Source organism: Sander vitreus, chromosome 19 (assembly GCF_031162955.1).
Source record: "Sander vitreus isolate 19-12246 chromosome 19, sanVit1, whole genome shotgun sequence".
Classification (NCBI taxonomy): domain Eukaryota; kingdom Metazoa; phylum Chordata; class Actinopteri; order Perciformes; family Percidae; genus Sander; species Sander vitreus.
In genome coordinates, this window is record NC_135873.1 from 9,525,052 (window position 1) to 9,549,078 (window position 24,027).

At 40.4% G+C, this 24,027-nt stretch overlaps 1 protein-coding gene across 5 annotated transcripts in view; it reads right to left on the reverse strand.

Moving 5' to 3' along the window:
• Window positions 1–24,027, reverse strand: part of LOC144534126 (adhesion G protein-coupled receptor L3) — a 215,150-nt gene that overhangs the window by 67,961 nt on the left and 123,162 nt on the right. For 3 of the 5 annotated variants that reach the window (XM_078275863.1, XM_078275861.1, XM_078275864.1), the window contains exons 6-8: window positions 19,427–19,442; window positions 15,459–16,267; window positions 203–556 (exon numbers count right to left, since the gene is read on the reverse strand). In XM_078275863.1, coding sequence (XP_078131989.1) covers window positions 203–556; window positions 15,459–16,267; window positions 19,427–19,442 — 1,179 coding nt within the window. The remainder of the gene's footprint in view (window positions 1–202; window positions 557–15,458; window positions 16,268–19,426; window positions 19,443–24,027) is intronic. The other 2 variants (XM_078275865.1, XM_078275862.1) reach the window with 1 other exon arrangement.

Below are 24,027 nucleotides of genomic sequence, written 5' to 3' on the forward strand. Positions count from 1 at the left end.
TCCAAATAACCTGGGGCTAACCTCAGGGTTTGTTTAAAACTTGATGATGCTCTGCCTGCTCATCATCCTTGCACTATCAAACTTCATTTTAGCAATGTCTGTGTTCCCAAAACTACTTGGGTTATTACTGAAAGAAAGTATGTCCCAAACTACAAAAAGAAGACTCCCTTAAAATTTTTGACATTACAAAAATCTGCATTACCTGTGGTTCCAGGTGGACAGGGCATCTTGGCCACCACACCCTGCTTGGTCTTGGGCCAGGATATATCCATCATCACCAGGGGATTGCAGTACTCCACCCTGATGTTGGGAAGCTTGGAGGAAGGCGGCACCCTGTCTTCATCTTCTGGGACCAAACCCTCCAACACCGTCTGGACAGGGGCCACCACTGTGGATGCAGTCTGTGGCCACTGAGCCATTGCAGTTGTTGTGGCAGGCATCTTGGTAGTGGTAGTCCTGGCGGTTGTGGTTGTCACAGTAACAGTGGTTGGTCGAGTGGTGGTCCTCGTTGTCATGGTCGATGTGTCCATGTAGACCATTACAGAGGAGGAAGTTTCTGGTAAAGGAGAAAAAAGGAATCAAAGTGAACTGACAGATTCTGGGAAAATATACAGTTGGAAAAAGGAGATTGAGAGGATATGTCTTTCTTTTCATTCACACTTCATTAATGAGGGAGAGGGAAATTTATTTTGGTGCTGGTGAGGGGGGAAATAGTTAAAAACAGGATCAATTGGAACTGGCAGGTGTGACTTGCATGGGCATGCATGGTGTCTAGTTTTGGACCCCCGCTGGTTATGCTGACACACACACACACACACACACACACACACACACACACACACACACACACACACACACACACACACACACACACACACACACACACAGCTGTGCAGTCTAAAAGTTGCTATTGACAGGGGCATATCTTTGCGAATCAATAGCTACATGCTATTTCTGGGTCAGTTGGGACAAAATGATATACCTATTTCCTGGATGTGAGTTCTCCCTGTGGTTACACTTCAGTGGGTGCTTGCTAATGATGCTGTTTGCCTGCCCTGTTGCCATAGAGGGCAATCATAATAACACCAACACATACCGAGATGCACCCATGAACTGGCTTAGTAATCCTTCTCTTTCCACTCAAATACATATACACCTCCTCGACTCCCTGTCATCAATCATCCCATTTACTCATCCATTCTGTCCCCTTTATATCCCTTCTCCTGTGTCACTGATTGGAAAATAGGGCCCCCAAATTAATTTAGCACCAGGCTTTTTATGAATGTGTGGACTTGGTTAAGCCACAGAGGGTCAGAGGACGCACTGTGAGGTCATACCAGGTTGTTGTTTTTTTTATGAAACTGTGTCCTATGGAATATATTTATTTAGGAGCATTACTCTATATTACACATTCACATTATTTTTACACAAATATTTTTCAATAGGGGATGATGACATTTCTATATGTCATGATATTATTACTCTGTGTGGTTTTGCAGGAAGACTGCTTGCTGTAGACCCTTTAAATAAGCTCCCATGAGAGAACACTCTCTCACAGACACACAATCTAGCCTTTGCAAAAATGCAATTTGGGATAGGCGTTTTTTTTTTTTTTCTCTTGGCCTAATGCAGAGATACAATCAAAATGACAGAAGTGACAAATGGTCCCAATCTTTGTATGAAAGGGGAGCAAAACAAAATGTAATGAGGGTCGACTTTAGTTTGGCAGGTGTAATGGACATCACACATCCAGAGAGCTGAGACAACAGACATCAATGCTGAAATCCAGTTCAGCGAGATTCAATTTGCAATCTGACAATTTCTTTGCATGGTGAATTTGAAAGCGGTGAAATAAGAAAGCATAAATTAGTGCCACTGTTTGGGAATCACGGAGACGCCTGGAGGCTGTAATGACACAAACCAGGCTGCTATCAGCAGTCAATGCATTCAACACTTAACAGCATTCAACGACAGCCAAGGTTGATTAAATAGGTTGCCGCCGCAGCAAGAGTTCCAGGCTGATTGAGTATTTGTTTTCTCTCGCTAACAAAAGAGTTTGTTGTGTTTTTAACACCCACAGGTAGCTTGGGCACAACTGTGGAGGTACTCCATCAGTAAAAGAACTATAACAAGAATCTCATTGAATTGCAATGTGCACTAAAGGCACATAGCAACATGCCTTTTTCACTCCCAACTGCCGATAATGCAGGTTGTATAACTTCAAAATATCTCTCACAAGCTGGCTTCCCCCCCACTCGCTTTGTATAAACAGTGGTTGGCGTACTTTCCTGGACATAGTTATGCTCGAGCTCTCTACAGCAAGGATTAACAAAGCCATGTCATTGACTATAGACCTATGGAAAAACACAGCAGCACAAGTATAAGTCCTAATGACCACAACACCACAAGAATTAGACCATTTGTTTTTTGTATTAGGGATGCACCGAACCCAGAGTTCCAGTTCGGGTACTGTCGAACTTTAGAATTTTTTTCCACAGAACCGAACGCTACCAAAGAGAAGTAACAAGAGGCGAAACTCGAGAAAAAGAGGCGAATGTTGTGTTGAGTTTCTGCTCTTGTCAAAGAGTACAGAAGTAACAAGAGGCGGAACTCAATATAACGTTCCATTGTAACAAACGCACCCATGATCGAGCTGCATCTCCGCAATCTTGGACTGAACGCTCTTGTTACTTCTATACTCTTTGTAGAGTTACGCTTGCACTTCGCGCACTACGCTGGTCGACATAATGGCGGCGCATTAGGTGGCGCGTTCAATGCAGTAGGCTGTGAGAAACTGAAAATGAAACTTGTAAGCAGAGAAAGTGTTGTTCGGCAGTACTTTCAGTCAAAAGAAGGCGAATCAAGTAGAGCTACATGTTCAATTTGCAATGCCGATTTGTCTCATGGGGGCAAGGGCCCTAAACAATACATAACATCGCCGCGACCGAACGGCCGGCTGCTGCTCGTTAGCTAACGCTAGCTTTCTAATTTCACCCACACAACATGCCTTCATCATACACTGGTTAGCAAAAATTTGCCAAACAAAACTGGCGATAGCGATGTGCCTTCCTACAATGTGAAAAGAGCGTGTGAACTCAAGTTGCTACATTTAACTATTTTAGAGGCTGTTGATGTTGTTTACTTAATTAATGTGTTTACTGTGTTAAAACACATTAACTGTGTGTTGATGGACTGATGATCAGAATCAGAAAAGCTTTATTGCACATATTAAGTATGTTTTTTACACATACAAGGAATTTGTTTTGGTGTTGTTGGTGCATGTCACACATTCTCTAAATAGAATATGAACAATATAAGTAAAGTATAAGTATATGTACACAGTATACAGTATGTATTCAATTAAAAATAAAATATTAAAAATAAAATAAAAGATAAAAGATGGGAGTAGAGGATGGGAGTAAAGTTCGGTTCGGTTCAGTTTGGGGTTCGGCAGAATCTTAACCAGTGGGTTCAGTATTCGGCCGAACCCCAAAAATCTGGGTTCAGTGTATCCCTATTTTGTATATTGTTTTTTTTTGTTTTCCTCGAGACCGCAGAGGGTGGGGGGTAGGAGAGGGTTTTGGTTCTTGTTCGAGTGCATTTATTTGTTCTGTATGTTGTATGTTAAAAATATAAAAATAATAATTGATATATATATCAATTGAATGAAAAATTGAATAAAAATGTATTATAAAAAAAAATATCTCTAACAGAGAGAAAGAAAAACAAATTAGCAAAGTACACAGTTGTATGAAAAAACATAAACTTGGAAAAGATGATATTACACGTGTATATGGACGCAAATGCTTGAATGAGCTAACACAAAAGTGTAGTCACATGCTCACACACTGGCAGCCACACATCAACCAACAAAAACTGACATTACCACCCATCAACAGGGCTTTAAAAAAAAAAAAAATCACATGAATGCTCAAATAGGTATTTAACATTTCCACCAGCCACAGAGACATCACCATTTACATTCTTTAACGACTACTAGACATCATCATCAATCTGCGCCACGGCAACCCTATGGCTGCAATGATCATGAAAATAGGAGGGTAAAATATCTTCAAGGACACCAGTCTATTTATTTGATTATTCATGAAAGAACTTATTTATGCATCTGTATTTGAGAAGCCATGATAACCTCAAATAGGTTACGCCAACTCTTGGGTAAGGGAAGAGGCATCAGTTTTTGTATAATTGAAATCAGCTGGTGGTGCATATAGTAAAGGAGACCATTATTAGAGTACCCTCATGGAAATCTGATCTTGGAAATTCAGTGCTCATATTGAGGTCAGTAGAGGCCACCTTGCACAGGCTCAGTTAAGCTAGTGGCTAAGAAGGTGTGCAGACTGGCCTGTTAGGATAAGGGAAATATTGTACTGGTCAGGACGGCTGATACAGGATGATTCTGAAAGATTTTTGCTGAGGGTCTTTGTTGCTTATGGTTCCCAAAATGCACAGGAACATGTGATGCAGTAACCATAGTTTTATAGGAAGACATACTAATAAATAAGACACCAGATTATATATATCTTTTGTACATATAATTTAAAATAAACTATATAAACAATTTGTACTTGTGTTTTGATATTAGGTTGTGTTTTTGATTTTGATATTTGATCGATTTCCTGCAGTATTCTTTGTTCATGGTGATTTTGTTTGTGTACTGCTGTACCTACCTACCTACCTACCTACCTACCTATCCATCCATCAGGCTTTAAAGTTTTTTATTCACAAATATCAGTGTAATCCAGTAGCTGAATAGGTTTAAAGTGATATTATGTACCATTTGAAAGATAAATTGGCATTGGCATTCATACAAATGAAACACACTATTCATAAATAATAAAGCACACTATTGCTCAGTTCAGTAAACTCAGGGGTTTGGTGCTATTATACAGCTTTTCTTTGTCTGGTGACCAATAGCTTATGGTGGCAAATCATATCGCATAGATTTTAACTGTTATTTCTGAGTTAGATTGCTGACTTTATGACTCCTCTTGTACACTAGCCTATATCTAAACATGTTTTAACCCAAAGAAGTAAGCACACCATACCCTACCAGGAGACATAGGCCTATTTGCTGCTTGGGACCCATTCCACAACGCAAGCGTTATCACGAGTAAACTACAGAACATTGGCTCACTGAAATGCCCTTTATTTTCCAAGATTATTATAAATCTGGTGCTTTTATGCAACCTGACTCTTGCTAACAGAATGGGAACACAAGCTACAAACATATTCCTGGTGTAGTAAGGTGTGTTTACTTCTTGTCTTACATTTGTGATAAAAACCATTTAAATACAGACCAAGGTTTACAGACCAAGTACAGCTTTAGTGCTAAGCCCCTGATTGCACTGCGATGAGCAACGATGCTTTTCATTGCTTATGAACTTTTCATTTGTAAGATAAATAATGTGCTGTTTCTTCTTTTAAATGTTATACACTCTTTCGTTAAAGTTTCTAATAAGTAATACGTTTATGATTATGATTATACCAAGAAAAATATCCAGCTATCATTGCATCTCTATTTCAAAGATAATGAGATCATTTCAGTTTACCAATCCTTTGTAAATAATACTAATGCAAGTTATCATAGTACCTTCTTTAATGCTGGGTAATATGACAGTACAGAGAAATATGGCCTGAGAAAATTGCCATCACAGCATGAGGTTAATCAAAGTCACCAGGAACCATGTCTAGAATGTAATTCCATACTTTCACATGATCCCGTTGAGCCCACTGCTGAATTATTTTTCAACACGCAGCATGTTAAATACACCCGCAAAGACACACACAAGAGAGAGCAGGAGTGGAAATGAAGAAAGTGTCCTTGAGCAAACTTGTATATCTTTTCCATGAGATGAGCACAAAAAAAGAAAAGTAAAGCTGGCAGCAGACAGCAGCCACAGGCTGCAGGCATTATCGCCTTGGAGACAACACAAGGGCATTTTGTTTTGCTTTGCCAGCTTTCCCATTCTCTCCAAAGGGATGAAGAGAGGAAAAAAACCTCAAGGGCACCAACGAGGTGAACGAGGTGAACAAGACTTTGCTATGCTCCGAGTGACTCGTGAGTAACCGAATAGGCAGATTTCAACGTCTGAAGCATTTTTTGAGCTTTACAAAACAAAACTGTTGACTACAAAGAAGACATGGAAATGTGACTAAGATGGGTACCGGCATCCTTGCTTCTGCTTTCTCCCCGCCTTCGTCGCCTGCCACGGCCGACAACAATCTACCGAGCGCCCGGTGGATGTCCTCCTGAGGACAGGTCATGCCTTTGCGTCGAAAAATTGTAGTTTATTACTATTATTATTTAGCCTTCTCTAACGCTATTACTGTACAAGGCACAGACATAATTTGGCCCGTTTCCATGTAGTTACATAGGCACTGATATGGTCATAACCACTACAGTGCTCAATTACCTATTTTTGAGGGGGAAATAAACTACAATTTTTCGCCGCGAAGGCATGACCTGTCCTCTGAGTGCTCGGTAGATTGTTGTCAGCCGCGGCAGGCGACGAAGGCGGGGAGAAAGCAGAAGCAAGGATGCCGGTCGGGCCTGCTAGCACGGCTAAGGGAACTACCACACAGATCACCACTGCCAAGACTCCTACTCACAAACTCCAGATCGATCGCACACAAAATGGGTGAGCTACAAATACACACGGAACTGCTGCGTGATGATTATCACCGAAGCCTGGCTGAACACACTCATCCCAGACGGCAGCTAGCAGCTATCAGGGCGAGCTAGCTACCGGCAGGATGTCTGAGTTGAAAACACATCTTGTTTTCACGTAAGGGCCCTGTTCGTGTTGCACAGACATTTTAATTGCATTTTGTGTCTGTTAAGAGGCACAAAGGCACTCTTTAGAATATACCCCCATAACAGCCGTTTAGTTAACTGGGACCTCTGGGCATTAGCTGCAGCAACTCCAGTTTGCTAGGACCGATTCTGGTCTTTTTTTTTTTTTTTCTATCGACAGTACTCACATATTTATAGCGATCAAGATTAACGTAAAAAATGGCTGGAGTTCTCCTTTAAGGTGTTGCACAATGATTTACAAGTTTAAGAATATAATTAAATAAAATAGCCTCAAACCTCTAAGTAATTTATCTTTTGTATATTTAAGATTCAATGCATTTTTGAAGGCATACCAAAGTTGATTAAAATGTAATAATACTAACAGCCAGCTATTAGATATTCATGATTGTTAAGCTAAGGGCTTAAGAATGTTCCTACACCTTAACAGGCAACCTTTTGTGGACCCGTCTTTGGGCACTCCAGCTTCCTCTCATTGATGCACCAATTCCACTCATCATTTACGCTCCGCTTTTATTGCACAAAATCCCCTTCACCAAACACATGAAGTCTGTTTCCACCACACACCAAGCTCTGTGCTTCATTTCAAAGCATTCATTTCTAACTAATTAGCCTCTCTTTTTGTATCCCAGGGCTCATGGCTTTCATAATTAGATAAGCCCGCTCTACTTCTCTTCGGGCAAAAAACCCGCTATGTTACTATGAAATGAATCCGGTTCATATGACTTGCCATTTATGCACTGAGAGCGGACTCGTCAGCTCTGAGAAAATTCTGCAGACTCAAGATCAAAAGAGGTGCAAAGGGCTTTCGGGGGTAAAAATGAAACTAGCATCAGACGGTAAAGTGACTCTTCCAAACTCATGCTGAACCCAATTACCTCCTAATTTCAGTATTTGGACCTTTATGCATTGTTACATCTTCAGTAGGCACTTTCACAGACTGTAGAAAATATTGGACAGTCTTAGTGCGATGTCAGCCATTAGCTTTCTACTAGCCTGTTTAAAGCCTGCAAAATGGGATTTCTGGGTGCTGGGACATGTATTTTTAGAGTGAAGCATATTTGAAGCCTAACATTAAAATATGTGTCCCAATGTGACCCTAACCTTACAGGACAAAAGCAGAGAGAACTGGAGAAAAAAATTATTTGAGGCTTTAACATTGAATTCGCAGCCATCAGCTTATTGAGCATTATTTTGACGTCATAACGTTACATTTCGTCTATGATGAGAAACATCCATACACAAAAAGAAGTAACATCATCTATTTGAAGCAATCTCACAAAATCAGTTCCTGCTTCATAATGGCATAATTCACTAAGCTCCCAAGCTTATCAATTCCCTAATGTTTATGTCATATGATCCTACCAAAATGCTACACATGTCCTTGTGTTCTAAGGAAAATGGTTGGCAAATAAAATGATAAAAGTCCTGTCATTTCATGGAGCCTTTTGTGGCAGGCCTACAAATCCATCAGAGAGTTCAAGTGGGATGCCGGGGAGGTGGGTGGGGGAGGACAGTGGGGGTGGTGTGCGGTAAATTATGCAGCCAGACATCCGGTAATGCTTCGATATCATCTGACATGATGAGAACCGTAATGGATGGGAGCTATGCATTGTTTGGTAATTCATTTCTCATTCCGAAGCTCTCTTCTCGGGACTTGAGAGGGCATCTATAGAGGTCACAGAGTGCTGGGAGAAGCGTATGCCCTGGGCTGATATATATGCACACATGGACGCAGGCCCGGAGAGACACTCTCAGGGTTTGAGTTAAATGACGGCGGAGACGTGAGCAAAGCATGCTTGCATATGCACTACAGTGAGCTACTGTATGGTTCACATATGTGCAGTAAATACATGCAAAGGAAAAAAAAAAACACACAAGTGCTGTTTTGTTGTCCAGTGTGCCTGCATACTAGCTTATCTGCATTTGCAAAAATTGATTTAGCTAATTAGATTTTTATGATTTTAGTCTATAGATTCTCAAATAGTCTCAAAACCTTAAATCAAAGCACATTATGCATCTACACATCTACTAATAATATAGTGCATATAGTACTGTGATGGTTTGTATTAAAAACTCAGTCCACAGAAAGTTATATTTAGGAACATATGAACAGATGAATGTTGGATTACTATTTTTTTTCTTAAAGCCGAAACTTCTTGACTCAGGCTACTGACAAAGCCAAACATCGTCAAACATACCAGGGAAAGCAAAAGGAGCAAAGAGTAGTGTGAGCACATAAGCAGAGGGGATTTCAGACTCACTTAGAGGAAAGGCACTCTCCTCCAAGATCTTACCATTTGCCACAAAAAAACTCAAGTAAGGCTTTTCAAAAGACTGTCAACCAAAAGTAGCATGGGCCAAATGGATAGGGCAAAGCTGTGCAGAGGAACTATGACACTGGTGATAAAGCGAGTTAAAGATGCTACGGAGGCCTCCAATCAGATTTACATGGCTGATTAGCCTAACTATGAATACAAAATGCCTGTGAAAAGGTTAAGTGCAGGTTTTTTTCTCTTTATACACTGCAAGTCCAAACTGTTAGAAAACAGCACAATTCTGCAGCACAAGTTTTTCAGTCTGTAAATTAAGATGAAGAAACTATAGAGCATCTATATGTCCAGACTTTGGAGTTAAACGGGGCTGGGGCATCTGTTATTTCCCTCAAACCGTCTGCTATCCTATTGAAAACCTCTTCCTCTTCAGCTATTTAACTTATGTTCAAGTTTCTGATACCGGGAGCAGGGAAATACCGGGAGCAGGGAAATCTAGCACCTTATTTCATTAATTAAAATATTGATTTTTGGCGACAGCGTATCAATTATCGTATCAAAGAAAGATATTGATATATTACTGTATTGATATTTTGTCCCACCCCTAACACACACACAGGACAAAGATGATTTTTTACTATAAGTATGTTTTTTTCCCCATTTCTGTACATGTCAGAAGAGATGGATAGGGTGTTGGCCTTAATTGAGGAATTGCCTGCCACCCCTCTCACTAGACAGGTGATCTGTGTATGCTTTCGGGATCAAGGTAGGGCCGCCAAGGCCCATGATGGATGGCCAGTCAGGAGGGACTCCAGACAAAATCATGTGATATATAATGGGGTATCACACAGAACAAACGGAGTTGACACATACTGAACCACTTGAAACATGAGCTCCCCCACTCAAATTGACAAAGGTTTCATTCAAAATTCACATCGGAAATAAAACAGAAGCATACTAAGATCAGCACAACACACATTCACTGATATGGTAACAATGATTAGATTTTACAATATATTACACTTTATTCTTACATGAGGGAAAATGGCTTTGAAAGACTCAAAGAGGCTCTGAAGCACCAACAAAGCATTCCTTGTTTCCATGCTTAGAAAACGAACACTGCATTACTAACAGAGCCCCATTGCGTTTTAACATTAAAGGGTTTGCAAGAAGATAGTGCATTTGTGCATGTGTTTGTGTGTTAGAAAAAATCATCCTAAACTATAATCCCAAACCTTGCACATTCCCTCAAAGATATTTGCCCTCTGCAGGAGGTGCAGCAGGCATGTGATAAGTGCGTAGCCTGCAAAAAGGCATGTAGCCTACATTTCTAAGCCTCAACATCAAAAAGGGCTTCATGTAGCATGCAAAACACAGTTTTTTTGGTGGAATAGAGAGATTTATTGGAATTTCTAAGCAAGATATTTCTTAAAGCTTTGTGATCAAGAACGAGAAGGTTCTGTGACGACATATGACAACGGCAGGGTGTATCTACAGTATATCATAACATGTCAAAATGTATCAATCAAGAAGCAGCATGACAGGTACTAGAAGGCTTGTGCATAATCAATGGAACCCAAAGGACAACAGTTTGTGCCTTTAAGAGCACATTGAGTCACACTTAGATTATCTCCACTAGACACTGCCAGCCTGCATTTACCGCTTAGACAGTCTTAATCAATTTAGCATGTGTCAGGCACTTCCAAATAGAGCAAAGACTGGCCTGAGCGTCCAAAATATCAGCTGTTTCGGCATGAAGGTCAGGGGACCAAGTCTGCAGGATCCCTGCAGGCTAGCAGGGCTGGCACCATGCCCTGGCCAGATGGCAACATGTGGCAAAATTACAGGACTGCCAGACAGTGAATGTATCAATGACACCAACTGTGCCACATCCTATGCACCAATCATGAGCCAACAAAAGAATCACTCAGACGTTGTCTCACTGAAATGTGAGATGATGGGAACATCTCACAGATACTAAATAATGAGCAGACTAATAGAAAACACACTAGAATCTGAATATGTTCATTTGAATGAAAGGAATCACTGAAAATCTGAAATATTGTACGTAAACAGCATTGGACAGGATTGTAAAGTCCGTAAGAAGTCTATAGCGAACAATAATGTGGGATTGAACCTAAACAAAACTGTATCTAAGTTAACACAAATATGATGTTGCATAAGCAGCATGGGTTTTGTTAGTGCTGCAGCAGCAGTTGAGTGAGACTGAGGGTAATTTTTGTTTCATGTGACTGCCCTCGTCTTTGCAGTCCTGTGGAGTCAGTGCAGCCAGTGCCTCATGCTCACTGTGGCAGACAGCTCAGAGGTTATTCTGGTAAAGGTGAGGCCAAGAGTAATGTCTCCAGGCAAGTGAAAGGAAACAATACTGCATGTAGCTAGTCCAATTCACCCCAAGCACAAGATTCTTATTTGGATTCGTTACTATTAATACTATCATTTTGGAGTAAACAGGCAATCAGCACTGAGAAATACAATCTTAATCTGAGAGGGCAACACAAAGGCTACGAAACAGAGCATGTACAGCAGTATTATAATGCAGAACATAATAGTCCATATGCTTTGGTTGAGTCTGAAGGAGTGTTGACCCGTTACACTGAACAGAAATAAGCGGTTAAGAGAATGGATGGATGGTTTATTGAGCAGTGACATGCTTTCAGTAAAAAGTTGGTGACGTTGTGGTTTTGATGGAACGGTAGCATTTTTTCAAGGTTGACTGCCTGGTCAGTGGCAATTATACTACTTGCTATCTTGACACTGATTCTTGCAACTTTTCCATTTAGAGGTGTTTGCAAGCCTCTGCGTACAAACCCCTACAATGTGTCCTTAGTGGAGGGGATGATTGAGCGGAAACACCGAGTGATGGGAGAGGTGAGAACACTCTAAATAGGGGATCTGGAGAACTTGGTCATGAATAGTCGTGAGACAATGATTTGCCACATTCAGAAGACCGGCAACCTCTGGAGAGGCCATTGTGGCCTTCGCAAATGAGCTTGCAAAATTATCTTTTACTTATAGGACATTGAATTTTTTGTCTACTGACTATTCAAGTATTGTATGTGCTGTATCTTTGTCGTATGTTTTTAAAAGAAGATCGTAGAGCAATTTCCCAGTTGTTGAATATTCCGCATTGCATGCGATCATGTAAAGTGGATTAATGCTAAGAAAGAGCTTTTGTATCTGCCTGCTAAGAGCAGTCAGTGCAGGAGGATTTTTTATCACCAGTTCAGTGAATTTAATTACCAATGGAGTTGTCATGGAAGCACTCTTGGGCATAGATCATCTGTCCTTGAAAACAGCCTGTTTGGGCAAAAATATTGCAGCCTGTTGAAGAGACTTCAGCAACTGCACAGTAAATTAGCACAGGAGTATTGTGGGGAGTATTCTAAATGCAGGAAAAATAGGTTTCTTTCCATGAATTACATTTGAATGTATTCATATAGGGTTTGTTTTTGGATGAGGTAAAGAACTTTCATCTACTTTCTACCAAAAGGCTGAGGTGAAACTAAAATATCCTTTCCTGAAAGAGATAAAAATGCATCAAAATCATAACCAATTAGAGACAATAGGATATTTAGAAGTCCACATACTGCTTTTCATGCAATTCCAGATATCATTACCCTGTCCCTCCCTGCCTACCGCCCTGTAGCAGGTGCTGGGCCCTGGCCCATGTGGTTGGGCATACGGTAGCGAGCCCAAGCTGTGGACTGGCCAGTTCTCTCTTGCTCTCTTGCCCATATACCATAATCTACTGGTATTCCAGGTCATACATGCTCATGGAGGTGGAAATGAGCTTTCTGGGAGTGTCAACAGGCATGATGATCACTGACACTGGATCAAATTTCATTTCTCTTGTTTGCAGAAAAAGGTAAGTAGTACATCGGCTTTAGACTCTATATAGTGTGCTGGCCGTTTCCTTTTTGAATTTAATAACTTTGCTTGTGTTTTTTCAGCTTTTATTCTTGGTAAAGGCATTTGCAACAAATGGTTTCAAAATCCTCATCCTCCACACATCTGTGACTCTTTCACAGCAGCCATCATTGCTGCAAGTTTCTGTCACCGCTATTTCCACCGTTCCTCTATCACATTTAGCTATTTAAACTATGTGCATTCTCCCTGCAGTTCAAACGTTATGATTCAGCAGCAAATATAGACTAATTTGTGTGTGGTGAAGTGGTGTACAGAGTAATGCAGATTTTGCCAATTTTGTGGTATCTATCCTACAATCTCACAATTAGGCTCCTCGTGAGACAATAGTGTGGAAAATGTGTACAGCTAAAAGCACTTGCTTCGACCATAATAAGTCTGCAGCCTGTTTTTCTGTATTTGGTCTGGGAGTTGATCAAATTAAATGATTTACAGTCCATACAATCACTCTTTCATTTCTTATCAGTTTGTTTATCTGACATTTATATTTGTTCTTTGACTCCATCCATTCACTTAATGCAACTTTTTACTATCTATATTCATGCAGCAGCCTCTTTGGAGGGCAGCCTATTCTGCACATAAGCAGCCAAACACACAACTCAACATCTCACTTGGAAGTGTAGTACTGAGAATTTAGCATTTGCATGAGTGTGTGTGTGTGTGTGTGTGTGTGTGTGTGTGTGTGTGAGTACATGCAAGTGCATGTGATCATTGTGTATCACTGTTAGTGATGGATAATCATTTAATACAGAAAGCACATAACACCATTTTAACTCTCCTTAACTACAACAAATGATATTACGGTTTAGCTAGCCGTGTATCATTAAAACCAAACACTGTAAGAATGGTCACAGAATGAATGAATATATTATTAGATGTGTTGATGCAGGCCTGAGAGTATAAAAAAAGAATAGGGGTAGAGTAGCAGCCAGCGAAGTAAAATAATGAAACTGGCAAGCAGCAGGTAGAGAAAGCTCCAGAGGAGAAAGCCAAAGTAGGTTGTTCACAGTCAAATAAGTTGTGACATTTTTGACTAGAGCTGTTGATGATATAGTGCAAAGAATTACCATGGTGTGCCAAAACAGGTTCTTTTTTTACTGTTTCATGCTTCTCAACAAGCACCAATTTATAAAAAGAACAATGGAGTGGAGAAATCAGACTTTTCAAAAGAGTTTTTGGAAGTGTAATGTGAGCAGTCGCTTGTTCCTTTGCAAAGGCAAAAGCTAGAGTCAGTCACAAAATGTGAAACACTTAAAGTGCTAAACACCCAATGTGTCATAGACTTCAATTATTTAGTTATTCATCATCACCATCATAAAATGATTGATAAAGCTCATAATATGAATGCTAACTGTGGTTTTATGCAAAAAAAAGGTATTATCATGTAACTGTCTATCTATCTGGATGTTTAACTTTATTTCACTTCCATTTTGGCAGTTGACTAAAAATACAGAAGTAACACATTGAGCAGCGTTCCATATAGCCAATTATCACCAGCCCACACTGTCTTGAGGTGCTACATTATATCAGATATATGCATACATGTATATATATTTTATCATGTTGATTTACATGACCAAAATATTTAAATAAATGACTTAAAGAGTAAAAGCTTGCCAAGCCAATCTGTTATTTGCATCCCACAATACAAAAGTCTGGAGCGGGAGAAACATGATGATAATAATTTTTATATTCTTAGAGCCTTTCAAGTAATGAGGCTAAAAATGTAGTTTGTGCTTGGTTATTGAGTTATTATAGGCTAAAGTATTTATTCTTTTGGGAGTGTCAGCCAAACGTTATAGCAATCTACCTGTAGATTATCTTCATAATCTTATGGGTCTATTGGGATTTTTAAGGGACTGTTAGTGGTGCCAGCGAAAAGCTTATGGAGTGTCCAGATTCAGCCCCTGGGAAGTGGAGATTGCATAGTAAACTGGTAATTTGCCGGTTACATTTTGATAGTATTTGTGGGAAGATAGTTGATGTTGAGGAAATGTCAGTAAATCACCAAATGTATTAGGAAATCAGTCATTCAAATCCTTTTAAACTTTCACGATGATGTTGCCAGTATTTCTTTTTAGAATACCTTCCTCTGAACTAAATATTAGGATGGCTAGATGGACCAATGTCTTTATCCTATTTCTGAAAAGACAGCGATCTGAATGTGAGCCCTGTTCCAAAATTCATGGATAAAAACCAAATGTATGTGATTTTCCGTTGTCATCTATCTAGTTTATAGTGAAAAAAACAGCAGCAGCCAGATTGTCTTATACCTTAAAGTATGACGTTCTGTTGTCATAACCCTTTGCACTGAAATGCTGAACTGCACTGACCCAAGTACTGAAACCGAAAACAAGTAACATGTATGAATATTATGAGAACGAAACAAAGAAATAAGTTGGTCTTACCGAGTCTGTTGTCCAACGCTCCAAAGTCTAGAGAGTACTTCACAACATGGTAATTGTTCCAAACGTACAGCAGGTTGTCCCTGGGATTGTAATCCACTGCAGCGATGTACTGATAGGAGTTGGGGAAAGCGATGTCCAGAAAGCCATCTTTACTTAGCTCTGTGTTGAAGATGTAGTCAATCTTGTTTCCTGTTGCCTCATTGTCATCGTCTTCATACACTGACTTTACTACATACAGGATTCCACAGATCATGAAGGCGTTGGATGCAGAGCGCTTGTCATAAGCTGTGTCCCAGGTCCCCTCAACACGTAATGTGTAGGGATTGAGCTGGCTGATGACAATCCGCCCATTGTTCTGCTCAGTGGCATAAATCACCCAAAGGCCATTTTCGTCAACAGCCAAGTCAATGTCTGACTTCCCTCCCCAGCGGTATGGAGATGTGTCATGGTAGTTGGCGTTGGCAATGATGGCCTCGCCGCTTTTAATACGCGTCCGCAGGTCAAACTTGACAATGTTGCGTGTGCGCTCCTTGTTGAAGAAGAGTGCCCCGTCATAGACCACAAAGCCTGTTCCGTCAACACGATGTGGGAGCTTGTAAGTTGTTGTCGGTCTTCCGGCGATGAAGTCTTCTTTGGAGGAATATTCAGTCAATGTGTCGGTGCGGTAGGGTGTCCAGGGCATGTAGTAAATCTTATCGGAAGCCTGGAGAGGATCTTTGCACCAGGCTCCTGACTGGTGGTCCGATTCAAAGAGGTGCTCGCTCTGGTACACCCTGCGTAGAAGCCCTGGGCACAGGAATACTGAGGAGCCAAAATAGGGGAAAGACAAGTACAGAGTTACATTGGCAGGTATTATACCTCAATGAATTAAACAGCAACTGGATGTTACTACACTGAAGTCAAAATCTGCAGCTTAATCTTCTTCACTGTGAAGACCAAGATATTAAGTCACACCATCTTCATCAGTGTTGGAATGATCAGAGATTAAATGCAGAAAAGATTACTGACTGTCAGACAAAGAATGTAATTCGTTGGATTAGTCAGAGTTTTGGAATGTACCATGCATGGAAATTAAAATTAAACAGGAAATTTACAAACTCAACCACCATGGTTTGGTTTCAATTACTTAATGCAGTTTACAATTTTTGTATACTGTATGATACTTCTAATTCAGTTATGGCGTTTTTCCATTGCGTGGTACCTGCTCGACTCGCCTCGAATTGACTCTACTCGCCTTTTTTGGTTTTCCATTATGAAAAAAAGTCCCTGGTACCGGCCGACAGGTACTTTTTTTAGTATCACCTCCGTCGAGGTTCCAAGCGAGCTGAGGCGATACCAAAAGGTGACGTGAAAAGCTGCAGACTACTGATTGGTCGGAGAGAATCGTCACTAATCACTGCGTCATCATCGCAGCTGAGTTTTTTTTTTTGCTGCCTCCAGCTTCTTTTCAAACAAAAATGTTCTTGCCGAGAGTAAAAAACAACACACCGTCGACGTTCTGTGTGTGTGTGTGTGTCGTGTTAGGTCACGGCAGTTTCCTGCGGCGTCGCTATGATGACCAGCCATGCTCGCCTCAGGCATGAGGCGGTACTAAATCTGCAATGGAAAATGGAGGACGGGTCGCCGAGTCGAGTAGAGCCGAGTAGAGTAGAGCTGGTACTAGCAGTAGGTAAGCGCCATTAGCCTCTGAGCCTGAAGGCAATTAGTTTACAGTATCACTGAAGAGACATACTTGTAGGGAGGGGTGAATAGATTAAGTGAGGGTTATCTCTTCTGACTTAATGTAGAGCAGAAACAAGTCAGAAGATGCGGATAAAACCTATCACAGACTGACTCACCCACACTTACACACGTTACCATTTTAGTTTCTTTCCCTTTACAAAGGGGCTTCTCGGGACCTATCTACTAAATTATATATAATTACATCGGGAAAAAAGGTTTCATTCTTTTCTTACATTAAAACACCCTGGTGGCAATCCTAATAAATAGTATTAAACAGACAAATGAAAAGTTAAAAGATTCTGATAAATAGCCACGCTGTAATTATTGTCTGAGGCCGCAAGAAAACAAAAGACAAAAATACAGTAATTACATCATCTATATAATGATTGCCTGTCTATTATTTTACCCACATGACATTTTTAGTCTGCGGCATGATTTACAACACCACACACAAAGTAAACTAATTATATGTGAACTGGGTTGTACTCAAATCTGATAAAGCCTGGCTAAGGCAATACAGCTGGAGCAGGTCAATAGTGCGAAAGCTGATTTCAGTCTGTTATGGATTATCTTGGACTGAGGCAATTACTGTTTTCCGTCTGTCTAAAAAGATGACATCTAACGTTAGGATTATAGTGACTATACATCCTGAGTAGGTTAAACATTTAAATTAAAATTGTAATCTTGACGTTACAACAAAAGGACAAAGAATTACATGTTATTACTATACTCACCAAAACATAGATGAGAAGTATTTATCAAAATAGCAAATTGTTTAAAGAGCTAAAAGAAATACTATCCAAAGTGTACGTCTGATAGAAATAATAAAGAATTTAGACAGTACAGTTTTCCTTTTTTCGACAGGGTTGGGCCCGCAGTACTTCAGATATAAAAACAATGTGTGGGTGAAGGTTCCTTTCACTGTTATGGGCCAGGAGCCTGACACAGCACTGACAGGTTCTCGCTGCAGATCCGTTGAGAGATAAAAGCTGCGCGCTCCGAGCAGGAGGAGAAAGAGACAGCAAAAACAGAGCCTTCTTTCCCTCCTAATCTTTTTAGATTAAACATGTTGTCTACCTGCAGGTGAAAAATGTGTCGAGTTGCGTCCCGTTGACATAGCACCTTGGCACACATCTCAGCGGAGGCTCCACTAAATGCTAAGAGGGCTGTTTCTAGGGTTGAAAAAGGTGAAATGTGCTGGGGTACAAGGTCAGAGTAGGTAAGCTTTGTATTGACAGCACGCCGGGCTCTGTAAAATATGCTTTTTGAGGATGTAAGCACAAACATGGAAGAGTGAATGAAAGATATTAGAGAAGTGATACAAAAGCAATCATGGCTTTCATGGGGAATTTCACAAAAACTGACACAGACATTAGCTTCATTGCTTATTCTCTTTGCCACAGATTTCAGTGATACGTCATTAATTAATGACTACTATGAAACTTCAAATTTATTGCGTAGCTATTAAAACAGAACTCTTGAGTCTTGTTTAATGATTCCATTTCCATCTTTGACTTAAATCCAGCTTTGTAGTTAACTCCTGACAAAGGACGTGCTTTCAGCTCATGTAGAAAGGTACAACGCTACAAACACAATGCTCCTGGGACACACGTTTAAGATTTAGCATATGTTCTGCAGCAACATGCACTGCTGATAAAGTAAAGAATATGACTGCTTTGATCTGTCTCCAGTATTGACTGGTGAGTCCCTGAAGGTTATAGCCATCATCATGTTAGAGCTATAATCAAAAATGCTGACAGCTTATTGGACAAACTATTGATCACCCTATATAGCCCTCTCCTTTAATATTATGCAGCTGATAAAGCAGAGCTGGAATAATTTTCAGTTATTACAGAGACTAAAAACATCCCAGGGTTATGGGATTTTACTGGAGAGCAGGCCTGTAATGATCTTACCCTAAATAATGGTCTTATGGTGGCAATGTCAATCTGGGATGCATGTGATGAACAAGGAATGACGGTCCAGTGAATATTCACTAGTTTTTGATGGCGCAGCATGTACAGGACTATACATTTTTTCTAACATTGTTTCCCTGATAATATGTATTTCCCCCATGAATGACATGTTAAACCTCACCAATAAACACTACAATGACCACAAACCTACAGATGTCAGAGATCTGCTTTAGCACCCCATCACCAAAAAGAAAATTAGAAAAAATGCAAGCCTATTTCTGCCCAAATGAAAATGCAGGGTGAATAAGAAAAGTTGTTGGCATTTAGTTACCTTTTTGTTCCACTTCTATTTTTAGGCATGAAGGGAAGAGAGAGAGAGAAAGAAAAAAAGAAAGAACATATTAATGATATGATAACTGGGAAAGGTCTTAATTTTGTCTCAGTCACACAACGATACAGTATAGAAGAGCATGGGGTTAGTAGAATAGACACACAAAACATTCAATCATATCTTTTAGGAAGGAGAAAAAGTACTGCATCACCCATGAGCCTGTAGGAAAAAAGACAGATTAATCAGGACTTAAATTGTACAAGATTTTTCATTTCTTTTTTTGCAGTGATGGCTGTGAACATGACTTTTTTCTGCAACCATAAAATAATTCAACCATGTGGCCACTTACAAACAAGCTTATAAGTTTAAGGTCCAACTGCGAGAAAATAGTCCATCACATGTAAATTGGGTACATTTCACACTAAACACAGTCATTTACGAGCTAAACAGACTGATGAAGCTATTTAAAATATGGGATATTCTCAGTGATGAAAATGATTTTAAATGTCCTTTGTCTGGACTGAGACCTGCATCCATTGCTTTTGTTTGTCCATTTGGGTTCAGTGGAACCAGCTGGTATGGCTAACGTGTTAGCAAACTGTTGCATGTTTACATATCCAGCAAACTGGCATGAATTTGAAGTTGTGACCACCTGACAAATGTTACAATGTTAAATGTCCTTATCACTCCGTTTTGGTTTCTACTAATTCCTATGGCCAAATATCTATCTCTTTAGCTGAAACACGCTGCACTTTGTTCACCAGCTGTAAAATACAGTATGCACTTATATACAGGGATTACAGGCAAGAACATATTTTTTTATGTATGACCTATTTATTAAATGTGAATGGCTGCAGGTGAAAGTGAAATGTAAAAGCTGTTTTGATTCTACGGCTCAACAACTATACTGAAAGGCTGTTAAAAAACTGCTGTGGCTATAACGTCTTTACTCTTTACCAACTATATGTATTGTTTCCTCTTGTGGACAAGCTTATTTATGTCAGTCATGGCATTTTGCTGGTCCTGTCCCTTCCCCTCCAGTAATCCCAGTTCTAATAAGAGAGGATTAACCTCTGTTACCAGGGCTTACAAGAGTCCTCTCCTCCAAATGGAGAGTGCAACAGAGTGAGGTATGGAGGTCAGTGGGTAGGGGCGGGTGGGGTTGAGTTTGAAAGATGGGAAAGTTATTAGAGGAGAACAATATTAATGCAAGGCGGTGAGCCAATGAAAAGCAGCGAGTAGGGTGGACCTGTGTCGGGTGAGGGAAAGAGCAAAAAAGAGAGAGGAAAATAATGGGGAGGGGAGTGACTTTCAACAAGTTGTGTGTGTTTGTCAGATCATAAAATTGTATGGCGGCACAGCACGACACCTCATCAACAGCAAACACTCCAGCTGTCACTGAAACACGATAAGTCCATACAGTAGCCAGGCAACAATAGCTCTGGGCTACATCTGAATCACTATTACTGGCAACTCAAATTTGCCAATAACTCGGAACTACACGTGGACCCCATTGCTCAAGTCAAAGTAAATTGTCAAACGTCCCCCATTGACGCCTCCTCACCTCCCATGGGCACCAGCCACATAACAGGGGCCACAGGATGGCCGGCATTTCTGATTGAGCGATCGCTAACAGTGGCGAGGGAAGAGGAGGGTAATGATCTATAGAAAAAGTCATTAACGGTTGGGATGTGAGAGGTGGTATATGATGCAATGGCCAGGGGAGACGGTGTGAGAAGGGAGTAAAGGATTTGGATGAAATCCCGACAAGGAAATACTTCACTCCCGAGGCTACTCTACAGGATGTGGCCCCGTCGCTTGACCAGAAAAGGCTGCTGGGTGCAGCATGGTCACCCCTCGGATCACTCGAACCAATTTGTTCCATGTCATGTCCACTCGTATTTCACTGCAAATACAGTATAGGCTGAGATATACCTGTGATACGAGCCTTGGACATCCACCTTAACCGCGTCACAGATACAAGTGGAGCAACAGGAAAAGCAGAGTGAGACGGAGAATTGATTCATTTTGAGAAGCTTCTTTACTCCACCCCACCACCCCCATTGTGACCTTAATGCGATTTTGGTCACGGCTGTCATTGAGTCACTAAAAAGGCACTTAGCTCTCTCTCTCATCCTCGTCTCTACCTTCTCTTTGTCTGATCTGATGTTTAAGAAGATTCAAACTGTTTAAAACATGCAAACAAATACAAATACAAAAATAAGGGTCCTTTAAGAGCTACCTTTACCTCTATGAGAGGTTTACATTATCTTCCATAACACAAAACAGGTCTTTGAGCACCTCATTCATAGGCTCTATATTATTACTTCTGTTCCAAAACACTTGATAAAGTCCTAAGATTTAAGAACACATCATATAATAGGTTATATACACAGTCTGGCATGTCCCTCGGGTTCCTTCTGTTATACATCTGTTTTCATAATGGCTGAGGGCAAAAACAAAAGATTTTTACCTATGGTCGGCTCATTTAGAGATCATTTGAAGGTATACAGTAATACAATTAAGAGATACTCGACTGAATTGTGTGATGATTGTGTTAATGGTAATCACACCACACTCCAACACACTGTGCGCTAATGAAATCAACTTTAAAATACTGAATTGGGTAACGAGCTAATTATTTGAAAAGGAGATGATGAGTATTGAGTGGCCATCAAATTACTTAAACACAGATATTTAATTGCGCAATTTTGAAAAAAAATATTTATGATGAGTCTGGGGACTGTAACCTGGTCAGGGTTTAATTGTACCAATTTGATGGATAAATTGGCATACGAAAATATCTCATCATCCTGCTCAACCGTCCTGCAATGGGCAGGACGGTTGGATGTCTCATCAAGAACCACAAGGGTCTGGCACATTTTTCTAGAGGAAAAGAAATGACCAGCTGTAATCGCCCTTCCTCGGATGCCAAAGCAAAGAAGAAGGAAGAAATGTCATCATTGGAAATGAGAAAAGAATATCCTCTAAAAAGGTACAGATCTCCTGGGCTTGCAAATTGACAAAGTTCAGTTATTGTCACTGTTTTACTCTTATTTGTAGAGATGCACTGATAGACCGGCCGGTGACCGGAATTGGCCGGTTTTCACATGCTCGGCCATGACCGGCGACCGGCAGGTCAGTCTGACATATGTCGATTTCATGTTGGTCAATGCTACAATTAACTGACAACATACGTTATACGAGTTACAGTTCTCAAGGACGCACGCACACACGGACGCTACAGCAAAGTCTCTTTTTCCTTTCTCTCAACTTTTCCGCCGTGTGTCGCGCGTACCCGCTCGCGGTGTGAAGCGCGTGTTCGCGGTATTCTTGCACATGTAGGGAACCTCGTGAATTAACCTGCAACATGTCAGCTGTTTGGAAATTCTTCAGCGTGTGTGAAGAAGATAACAAGTTTGCAATATGCAACACCTGCAAGGAAAAAGTAGGGTGTGGAGGGACGACACCAAAAACCAAAATCACATTTTTTTAGATGGATATTGGATGTGAAAAGAAGGAAATGGTTCTAACATTGTACTTTAGATGTGTGTGAATTTCCCACACCAGGAGTAATTTATATAGTTCTATTTTATAGTGATCCATTATCTGTTCAAAAAATGTTCTATGTTCTGTGCAAAATGTTCTATTAAAGAAAAGATAGAAAATAAATATTTGTGTGTGCTATAAAGTGGTTAGAAAAAATGAAATCGGAATCGGCTAAAATCGGTATCGGCTGGCCTAACTCAAAGAAAATCGGAATCGGCCTAGACAGTTGTAATCGGTGCATCTCTACTTATTTGCTTATTTTTTGTCTATGTTGCTTTTTATGTATTAGTGTATACTTTTGTGTAAGCCCCTTGGGCCATGGAAAACAACATTTCGGACAGACGGCTAGACGGACAGACAGATAGATAGATAAGTACATTTGCCAGGGACCAATGCTCTTTTCACCAACAGCCGGCTTCACACAGTTGCACATAGGCACACCTGGAAGCAGCCCAATGTGAGCACTCTTATCTTTCAGCCACTGAGAAGCAGTTTGGGGTTAAGTGCCAGGCTCTAAGATATCTAAATGCTACTCACTTCCTCACTTTATTTTTTCATATGAGATTTATCTTGAGATTAGTCCAGGGATAGAAACCTGCTGCCCACACAGATCTAGAAAAAGCCTATTCTTACAAATGAGTAGGTCATTTTATATTTCAATTATGTGTTTAACTGTTATTTTATTTGTATTCTATCTTTGGGGTCAGTTTGTGTTTATGACCATTATGGAAACAGTCAATCAGATACATGTTCTAACAGGCCATCATTTAAGTGAATGCATTGCTTGGCCAGGTTGGGGCACATTCTGGCAATATGTTGGGGCAAAACAGTAGCTCACCGTGTGCATGCAGCTTAGAACAGTCTGGATGCTGTATGGTTTAGCCTGCCAAACACATTGAGCTGGAAAAGGCAACATGGCTGCCACTGCTGCAGCTTACCTAATTGGTCAAGCAGTAACCAAATTTAATAAACTTAACAACCAACCAACATTATGTCTTCCCTTTAAAATGATATATTTTGCCAAGGTTATAAAATTATCATTATAATAAAA